Below are 10,640 nucleotides of genomic sequence, written 5' to 3'. Positions count from 1 at the left end.
AAGGGATTTATTCACCGGCTGCTTTTAGTGTTTCAGACCAGAACAAGGGTCTGTCTCAGTTTTACACCCCACCATGTCAAACTCATCTAGCCTGAAAGGGAACAGCAATGGCTGGAGTTCCTTCTTGCAAGGTAGAAGTGCAGTTCTTTGGTCAGGGAAGAGAAACCAATGAAGAGAAATTAATTAAGGAAGTAGTTCAGTAAACAGACTGGTTTTTTAAACAAGACTTTATTGAAGACACTTCAGAAGTTTATGTACAAAACAACATTCCCACCCCCGTATCAGGATGTTAGTCACCCTCTGGGAACAAAGCAATGCCTGGTGTACGCTGTCAACCTGGGGACAGTTTGCCAAGGAATTTACAGAAGTACCAAATTCACGTGGTTTAGAGCTGGGCACTTTCAGCCTTGGCTCAGTTAAGACCGAAGGAAACCAAAGGACTTCTTTTCTGGAGACATGTCTCCAGCAGACTGAGCATCCTGGGATCTGACAGCCTACACTGGCCTTGCTCTGAGGTCAGCTCATTGAACTCTGCAGAGAGCAAGAGGCCCACTTTGGTTTTGGAAGTGAAGAGGAACCAGCCCCTGGATTTAACTCGCAAGTTTTAATCCATTTCAGACGGTTCCAGGAGATACCCACCACCACCAAGAGCACAGTAGTGTTTGCAGGAAGCATTAGAATAGAGCAGTAGCAATACCGAGAGAGTCAGCCACTTCATTTTTCAAAGACACCTAGAGAGGCTGGATATCAGACTGGCTACTTCAACTAGTGTGTGAGAAAACCCCAGAGACACAGACATGAGAGGTTAGAGCGTGGCTGACGTGCTGTTTCTGTGGTAACCTGTGCACTTCTACCATGGTAGAGTTTCCCCTTGCCAGTCCAGGAAGGAACCATTCTCTTTTTCACCAAGACGGTCCAGAACAGAGAGAATACCTGGGATAGCCTCTTGCACCTGCATGGGAGCCTGGAAAGAATCAAGCTTGGGTTCATTACTGGGAATTTCCTACGGAAGAGAATCAAATGCACTTAAGGAGTTACTAGAATCAAGAGGGATGTGTTTTCCTGCTTCACAGTGGGCCTCTGCAGCACATGGAGGTGAACACTGTGCCAGGGGCTCTTGGGATAACGAGGGAGCCCTATTTTCATGTTTTCAGAGATGTCACCTACCATGTTTCCACCCATGTCTGTCTGGAGCCAGCCTGGATGCAAAGAAATACAGAGAATTCCATCCGATTTCAAGTCTGCAGCAAGACACCTGGTGATCATGTTCAGTGCAGTCTGCGAGAGAGGAAACCATCTATTAGGGGGCTGGTTTATAAACCTCAAGCAAGACCTCAAACCAAGCTAATTGGCACCCCCCTTCCACAATTCTGACCAAGGAAGGGGCAGTAACAAGACCACAGTAACTTATCCAGACTTACTGGGCCTTCATTCTCAGAGACACCTGTTAATAGAAGCATTGTGGAAGCTCTGTAACCACAAGTTGACTGCCCAAAGATGAAACTAAGTTATGATGGAAGATACGGTAGCATTTGAAACTCCTGAGGAGCTGTGAGGAAAATAATGTTGACATAAGGACTGTGTTTTTCTGCAATAATCACTACACAAACCTTCATTTACTTCTGAACAGGGAAAACAAGCGTTTAACAGCTTATGAGTAGGTGGTGTAGGAGAAACTCTGTGTCTGATCTTCGCTATCCGTACAAACTCAGTCTCTGGAGGTGAGAAAACTGAAAATCTCCACCTCTCACTAACCAGCATCACCACGTACAGGTCAGCACACCTTTTGCTGAGTTCTGTGCTATCTCTCCTCCACTGGAGAGGAACTCAGCTGACAGCACACACATTTCATGGCATCAGTTCTTCCCTGAATGCCAAATCCCTCTGAATCACAGCAGTGATTTGGGAGCCTGTTCTTCAGAAGTTCACATGCTCTCTCCAGGTGTTTTACAGGTCCCACTTCCACCCACGTGAAGAACAAGCACAGTTTCTGTGTCCATCACCATCCTAAGCTCAGCGTGGTCTCTAACTCCCAGCCTGCCCTCAGCCAGGGAGCACAGCCAGGGGAGCTCACAAACCTTGGCTATCCTGTAGGGGTAGACCTTGAGGAACATCTCATTTGCCTGGACAAGTTGCATGGAGGCAGCGAGAGAGGACATGTTGATAATAGCAGCTCTGTGGCAGCCCATTCCTGTGCTCAGCTGGGCTGCCTTCCTCAGGAGGGGTAAGAACGCCTGGGAAAACAAGAGTTTGGTTTAATTTCGTGATTTTGGTTTGATTTAGTTTGCGTAATTTCCCCATTCAAGGCAAGCCAGGCTCTTGAAGAGCACAAAATGGTGATGACTCCTCAGACTTGGTTGCCGTAGGAAACCTTCCTACAGCAGCCAGCTGGAAGTAGCAAAGTCCTTCAGACTCTTCCACCCACCTCCTAACCCCACCTGTCCTCTGAAGTGATCTCACCCCAGATGGATCTAAATGCAGAGAAAGATCCTTGACAAACTGCTGCTCTCCAGACACGCGGTTCAACATCAGAACTGTACCCGTGCAGTTCCAAGGGGAAAAACACTTTGGTTATAAGAGAAAACCCTCTTTAGCACCCCAGATTAAGCACATTCCTCCCAGTTCTTACCTTGGTGACCATCAGCTGGGCAACAGTGTTGGTTTCATAGATGGTGAGCATTGTCTCTGCCGTAACCTCTTCCAAGGAGGCGAGCACGTTGATGCCGGCATTGTTGATGAGGCAGTTCAGCCCTTTGTCCCCCACGATTTCTTCCACTTCCTTGACTACTTTCTTGATGCTGTTTTCACAGACCACATCTGCAGTGAAGAGTGTGGGTCAGAGCCTGCCTGGCACGACACAACACGTGCCCAAACCAAAGCTAAAGCTGAGTGGGGACATTTGGGCAGCGCACAGGTGACAATACACAGAAGATTTTAGATAGGTTTTGGTTCCCCAGTGTTATCTTAAGGGGGTTTTCAGCTGCTGGAGATCATGCCCAGCTACTGATCACCAGGAGAGCAGGTTCTTAAGGTGCACTCACCTGAGGAAGTTGAACATATTTCTATGGACAGAAATAAAGCCCTTTACTCACCCAGTTGGAGAAGCTTGACATTGCTGTACTGCTTACTAAGCTGCTGGAGTTCCTAGGGAGAAGAAATTTTTTTGGTTATCTTCTACATATATATATAGAGAGAGAGAGAGAGAGAGAGAGAGAAAGAGAGAGAGAGAGCAAGATCTCCATGGCTATTACATAAAACATTTTGAGATCTGCACCTCCAGAACTGAAATATTTTCATGACTGGACTGAAGGCATCGATACTACTTCGCTTTCCAACCTACTGAGCAGCTCTCCTGAGAGCCAGATCAACTGCTCCAAGAAACTGGACTCTTTCCCTGCTTAGTCAGATCCCAGCATGCTGGATTTTTAGTGGGATAGTTCTCAGTGTGTTCAGCTCCAGGATGTGTTTGCAGGGTAAGCACCAAGCAGCAGTTCCACAGCAGCCCCAGGGCTCAGGCAGCATTCCAGTAAAAAGCCAGAAATTCCCCAATTCTGTAAGAAAAGCATCATTCTCCTGAAGCTCAGCTAGTGCTACACATCACTTCAGGGCAACAGGAACACTCAAATTGGAATTACTGTTTGCAGGAAAAGCAGTTTTCCCATGGAAATTCTGCTTCCCCAGCAGCCTCGTTAGCATCTGTTCTTGTAGCTGAAGGTGAAGCACACATGAAACCAGTTCCATGCAAGAATAACATTCCCTGCTATAATTCAGTCATCTGTTGACTGCCTCTGAGCAGAGATTGGTGTTCCTGGAGAAAATCAGGACTTTGTGGTGTTACGGCTGGACAAAGTGTGTCCAAATTGGATTTATGGGCCCAGCTGGAATCCTTAGGTTTCTGTGCCATGCAGCCAAGTGGGAAGTGTGGCCAAACACAACAGATGGATTGCATACTCCCAGTCGTGTTCAGGAGACAGCAACCTGGCCAAACATTCCAGCTCCAGCAAATCCCTTTCTTTAGGAGCCCTTTGGGAATGGGGGTCAGGAGGGCTGGTTTTGAAAGAATACTTCTCTGCCACTTGGAGACACTCAGGGACTCGGTGTCCTCTGACAAACTGTAATGCATTACAACTTTTATCTCAGCTCATATCCTGCAGGATTCTCTCCAGGCTTGTTTGGGAAATTTGTTCTCCCACTGAGGCCAATCTGCAACTGCAGTTCAGGCTATTAAGGGGAGGGGCAAGGAGAACAAGTCAGAAGCACAAAACCAGAAGACATTCCTTCCCTTGGACAGGGCTTAGTGAGGCAGTTTTAAATAAATTAAAGGCCTGGAACACACTGTCTTGCTTATTGACAGTCCAGGATGAAATAGTTCTGCCATGTCAAGGCCTGCAACAATTACATGGCTTTGGACTGTCACTGGATTTCAGTTTGACAATATCACTTAATTGATAATAAACTCCAGAAGTGCTCTGGCTTCTCAGGGTTTGTTCATTTATTTATAGTTCATTTATTTATATGCTTTATTCTCTGACAGAAACAAGCTACTAAGTCCTGCTAAAAGGTCAGAGCTGTTTTGTGTAGCAACAGCAACTGAGAGGCTTCTGAAGTGAGTAAGCAATATTTTCTACTAAGAACTCCAAACACTGTAGCATTAAGCACTCTCCAGAACATAAACAGCATGAAATTACAATCACTGCAGGCAAATCAAGTTTAAAATTCAGTGGGTCTTCCAGTTAGTTAATTATTTAGTTTACAAGTGACTCCCACTGCAGTGGTTAAAGTTTCTCAGAAGCAGCTTCCAGGCATAAAGGTAACCTAGACCTTGGTCCTCAAGAATATTACACCTGATATAAGCTGAAAAATCCAGTTAGGAAAACTAAAAATTGCAGGAAAGCCTATTTTTTCCCCTACTGTCACTAGAGGAACGTGATGAAAGGAGGACAGAGACAAGCAGGTCCAGCCAACATATCCCAGCTAAGGCATTTTCAGTGTACTCTGACAGCCAACTTAAAAACAAACAAGACAAACAAAACCCAACAAAAAACCCACAACACAAAGCCCTAATTCTGTGTTTAACATAGTAGCTCTAGAACTGCCCTGCACCAGAATAGTCACCCCTGAGAATCAACTCTTAGGGAGTCCAAGAAGAAAATTAAACTCTGATTAGCATCTGTTGTTTCCTGCTTGCTGATTTTTAATTACTATTAACAAAGAGTCAGCCCACTCTGATTTAAACAAGATCCTCTGGCACTCAAGGCTCCAGATACAGATTCCTCAGCACACGGGGTATTTATTGCTAGATTTCAACCAGGAATGTTTTGTTGCCTTTGTCATTTAGCAAGATTTACTTTGCCTTCTTTACAAAAGCATTATCCACTCCAGTTACAGCCCTTGGAAAGGATTTGGCTCTGCTGGGCCAGTTGGAAGCAATCAAGCCACACAAACACAGCCTGTGGGCAGCTTTGTCAGGATAAGGGTGCCTGGGTATCCTTCACATCATCCTGCTTGCACTCAGGACAAAGCCAGAGGTGTATCCTCTGTGTCCCTCTGAGACAGATTATGTCCTATCCCAGTGTACAGCTTCGAGTGTGTAACAGCTTCCACCAGCACTGCCCAGCCCCACAGTCCTCTCTGACTCAAGAAAAGCCAGACCTTAATGCTGTAGGAAGTGTAAAACACTTCCAGGAAAAAAAAACCCAACCAACCAAACAAAACAGCAATACTGCAAAAAATTAGAAAGACTTCAAGAATGCCCCCTTTGCCTCATATATATTCAGGAATGCCCCCTTTGCCTGATATAACACATCTATCACTGCTCAGCTGCTCTTCCCAGTTGCAAACCACACGGCTAAAACATGGACAAAGGGGAAAAAAAGAACCTCCGAGCTGCCAGAGCCCGCAAGGAGCAGGAGAGCTCCGTGTCTGCCTGAGGAACAGGCACGGGTAACCCCATCTCCTGCTTCAGAGCAAGGGAAACAGCACATTAAGCCCTGGAAGCTTTCCAGAGCTCTGGAGGGGACCCTTGAGCAGTGAGGAGCTGAACAGTTCCTTGTTCACCTGGGAACTCACTCGGGCTGCGGGGAGAGCAGGAGGAACGGGGGATGCTCCTGTGCCGAGGTCCCACATCCAGCTCTGGGAACAGATTTCCACCGTGGCCATCTCCTCCTTTCCCCCCCTCAGAGCAGGGACTAAAGGGGCTACACCGTTTTTAAGTGCAGTTCTAGACTTTAGGTCAGAGTTTTCCCCCTTTGATGGAAAAGCAGGATGGGGGAGGAAAGAGTAAGAAAGCAAAGCAGGAGCATGGGGATAATTCCAGCTGTGTCCGTGAGCCCGTGCAGGCTGCGCCGTGGTTTGGTCCATCTGGAGTGCACAGACAGGACGTCAGGATTATTTTGCAGGAGATTTGTAGCTGCTTCCACTCGCAGCGCTGGAGCAGCCCGAGTGAAGGCAGATTGGAATCCAAGTGTGGCTGGAGGAGTCTCCCGATGGTACTTTTCCAGGAGGGGCAGCGGTTATCTGGATGTGCCTGCGGGCCTGCTGCCTGTTATCGTGTGATCTGCAGCCCATTTGTTAGGCAAATGTTCTGGGGAGGCCACCTAGGAGCTACTCAGCACAAGAACTCGAGTTTTTACAACTTCTGCCAGCACAGACTCACATGCAAAAGCCTGCAGCTGTTCAGCATTATCCCAAGGTTAGGGAGTTACAGGAGATGTGCTGCTTTCCCTGGTAAGCAGAGGAAAGCAAAGTCAGCCTTCCCAAAGCATCTTCCTCAAGTCAGGTCTTGAAGGGCTCTTCTCTGTGTCCAGTGTTTGGAGGACTGCAAAGTGTTCAGTCATCACTGCTGAAACATTCTTGCCCAAGGTGGACACTGTCTTTGCCAGCAGCTAAGAATATTTAATCACTTTTCCTCTAAAAACTGGAAGGTGATTTTTAAAAGCCTCTTAATTTAAGCTTTTCCCATCCTTTCCCTCCCCTCTGCATTCTGCAATGGGAAAATGCTCCTCTGCCAAACCAGAGCAGAGCAGAATTTAAAGGAACTGTCCAAAGTTGCTGTTCATCCTCTAAAGCAGGAGAGGAAGTGGGGGACAGTGCACTCATGGTAAGGATTTTTCATATGGTCACTTATCACAAAGCAAAGTGGGAGGAAATAAAATTAGATTTCAATTGCTGTCAAGAGAAAAAGCAAGCACTGGCACTCAGGTGTGCAGAGAAAGAACTCACTCAACTTTGCAGCCCAGTCTGAACAGTCAACAAGCAGGTCTTAGTTGGGCAAAGCCCATTTCATGTGCCCTAAGCCAAGCCTGCTGTGCCAGACTCTGGAGAGCAGGAACCTGAACTCAGGGTGTTCAAGATTTGATGGAAAAGTTCTTTCTCTGGGAAAGAAAAAAAAAAACAAACCAAAAAACCAAGAGAAAATCACTGAACCTTTGCCTTTCCTACCACAGCAACACTCCATCAACCCTGCCAGGCTGGATCCAAGCTTGGAGATCACCAGTTGAATTTGTGCTCCCACGAACAAGACTCCCAGTGCTGGAGGCTCCAGCAGGTCCCTGCTCGCCCTGTGCCAGCCCCAAGGACCAGCAGCACAGTGCAAACACTCAGGAGGTCACCAGGTTTTGTGCCAACTCCAGGCACTGCAGATGGGGCAGATAACGCTGGTGAAACCACCACAGTACCTTTAGTAAAGATTTCTCTCCCTTGTGGCGTTTCCAAACCCATCTGTTAGAAATCTGCTTTCAGCTGGCTGCAGAGGCTTCTATTGATGTCCTGCCAAAGCACAGCACATGGCCTAGAGGTCCTCACAAAGAACAAAAACCCACCCTGATCCACCAAGGACAAACCTTGCCCCCCTAAAAAACAAAAAGCTTAGGATGCACCCCATGTGTCCTGCAGAATCCCCGCTGGGGTTCCTGGAATGTGGCTCTGGGCCAGCTTCCTGCCTACAGGACACGCTGCCAGCAGACTTTCCAGGTTTTACCGCAGGCAAGGAGTGACCCAGACTCTTCCCAGACACCCTGCACTGTCTGAAGGCTGTTTAATCTCCTTGTGCAGCTTTACCAACCTTTTTGCTCGAGAATTTTAGGTACTGACAACGCAAGAAACCCGACGAGTTGCGTTGAGATACGTCCGTGTAATGTTTCCTAGGAAGCTCTTCCTATTGAAGGAACAATTTTTCTTCTCCATGTAATTGATCCCAGACCATTATAGTGAGAAATCACTGCTGAACACAAGGGCCAGTCGGTGAAAAAGAGAAAGAACCTCCCTCAGCAGCGGCTCAAGCAGCTTCAGAACAAACAAGCCGGCGGGGAGATCTCTATCTGACACAGGTCAGATGTCTCCGCTGCTTTCCTGGGCCGCTGCTGCACCGGGGTTGTGCAACCACCAAAGGAAACAGGCTGGGACAGGTGCCAGGTGTGGGAACAGGAGTTAAAAGGGAACAGAATGGCAGTGGATTCCTGCTCAGGAGCTCAGGTGGTGCAGAAGGGGGTGAGGGGGAGCCAACAGGGGCCAGAGCTCTGAAAGGCAGCCTGTGCACCTGATTTCAGCCTGGCCTGGCTGTTTCGCAGCACTTCTGTTCAGAAATATCCTAAATGTGCTTTTGTGCTGGAGAGATTTTTTTATTTTACAAGAAAAAAAAAGGAAATTAAGACTTTTCCCTGCAGTTTCATAAGTAGAGCAGCAGAAGCTCCTGGTGGTCAGGGTGCAGGTGTTACCTGACCAACCCTGCAGCACATCCTTGAAAGAGACCCTCAGCACCACATTTTTAAGGTTTTATGTAGCTAAGCAGTAAGCAAAGTGGCTGTGTTTGTTTTATTGCTGGCATGGTGTGATCACACCACGTGTGAAAGGAATCAAATCCACCAGAAGGAGCAGGTTCTGCTCACCTCTGCATGTGCCAGGGAATTCTCTTTTCCCTTGAAACAGGGCAGATGCAGAAATAGAGCTTTGGGTATCAATTCTCCTACCAAATGCCTGTGGCATCACAGAGGGGTTTGAGACAGTCACAGAGCCAAGAGCTCAGATTCCTGCAGCTCTGGAGCACCAGGAAGAGAGTGGTACCCGTGCATATGACTGTGCTGCCCTAAATTCACCTTACTGAGGAGAGTCAAGATGAGATGCATCACTAGAGGCCATAAAGTGACTGATAACCCTCATCATTTTGCCTCTTAAATTTGTCTGACAGTCATTTATAGCAGCTGAGGGATGGGGAAGGAGTCCCAGCACCCTGTAGCAGCAGGGACGTGGGCTGCAAGGGAACAGGGCTGCAAGTGGACCCACCAGCAGCAGGTAAGAAAAGCTGCTGTTTTCGGCAGAAAGTGCTGGACCCTGCCCGGCCGAGGGGGACACTGAGAGGAGTGTGGAGTTCACTGAGTGTTGAATCCATCATTCATTCGCGCTTCCTCGCTGTTGCAAGTGCAGCGGAGAAAGAGAGGAGGCAGACGGGGCACAGCCCCTTCTGGGGACACAGACACACCGCGTGGAGAGACACGGAAAGCTGTGACGGGTCTCACTGGGAAGGTTTCTGAGGGATGCGCTGCCCCTGCAGGGCTCCGGCTCCGTGCAAAACGGACAGACAGACTTATCTCCCGCTGCAAATCCAGCGAGGAACTCGGGGACAAGAGGAGCGAGGCAGCAGGAGCGCTGGAGATGCTCGGGGGCTGCGGAGCGTCCCGCTCGCTCTGCTCCTCCCGGGAACGCTCCCGAGCGGCGATATCCCCCTGCTCCAGCCTCGGAGACCTCCCCGCCACCGGCTCCATCGGCGCCGGCCCCTGACCCGGGCAGGAGCTCAGCCCCCGGCTCCATCCCATCCTTTCTCCATCCCCTCCTCTCTCCATTCCATCCCATCCCATCCCATCCCATTCCCAGCTCCATCCAATTCCACCCCGGGCACTCGCTGCCGGCGCTCGGGCGCGGAGATGCTCGAGATGTTCCGCGCTTCCCAAAGTGCCTTCTCCTCGCCTCCGCTCCCGTTACCCGCCCCCGGGACCCTCTGCGCCCCCGGCCCGGTTACCTGCGCCTTCTCGGGGTCCCGGCAGGTCGCCAGGACGAAGTCTGGGGAGGGGGTGGCGGCCGCGAGCCCCCGCACCAGCCCCAGCCCGATGCCGCGGCTGCAGCCGGTGATGAGCACGGAGCGGCAGCGCGGCTGGGCCATGGCTGGCTCGGCTCGGCCCGGCGGGTCCCGGCTCAGCTGGTCCCGGCTCGCTGCGCTCCCGGCTCGGTTCTCACCCACACGCGGTTCTCAACCTGCGCGATGCGGAGCCGTCCCGGTCCCGCCCCCGCCCGGCGCCTCCCCCGGGGTAGGGAAGGAACGGGCTCGGACCGAGGAAGGTGGATCTGCTCTTCCCCCTCTCACAAAGCCCCGAGCCCATCTTGCTCCCAAGCCCCGCTCCACAAACTCCCGCAGCGAACAAAGAGAGCCCTGACCACAGGCAGCCCTGCCTTTGCTAATCCTCACACATATTCCCCACAGGGCTTGCGTGTGCCATCCCACATCAACAACCCACTCCTGATCCACACACTCATACAGAATCTGGTATGTGCAGGGAGAGAGACTTTAATTACATCTGCTGGCACAATATTGTATTTTCTTTATTAAAAGCTCACTGAGCTCTTAAAATATTAACTCCATCCCAACAGAG

The 10,640-nt window shown here is 49.6% G+C and overlaps 1 protein-coding gene across 1 annotated transcript; it reads right to left on the bottom strand.

The window, feature by feature from the left end:
- Window positions 1-209: 209 nt before the first annotated feature.
- Window positions 210-10,283, bottom strand: LOC135425797 (C-signal-like). The gene is made up of 6 exons (XM_064678424.1): window positions 10,013-10,283; window positions 3,093-3,144; window positions 2,630-2,817; window positions 2,079-2,234; window positions 1,168-1,278; window positions 210-964 (listed from the first exon to the last, which is right to left on the bottom strand). The coding sequence occupies exons 1-6, from the start codon at window positions 10,151-10,153 to the stop codon at window positions 851-853; spliced, it is 762 nt and encodes a 253-aa protein (XP_064534494.1). The 5' UTR covers window positions 10,154-10,283; the 3' UTR covers window positions 210-850.
- Between the last annotated feature and the right edge of the window lie 357 nt (window positions 10,284-10,640).

This window comes from Pseudopipra pipra, chromosome 22, assembly GCF_036250125.1.
Source record: "Pseudopipra pipra isolate bDixPip1 chromosome 22, bDixPip1.hap1, whole genome shotgun sequence".
In the NCBI taxonomy this organism is placed as follows: Eukaryota; Metazoa; Chordata; class Aves; order Passeriformes; family Pipridae; genus Pseudopipra; species Pseudopipra pipra.
The sequence above is the reverse complement of the archived record's forward strand: the minus strand, read 5'-3'. Positions and strand labels throughout refer to the sequence as shown.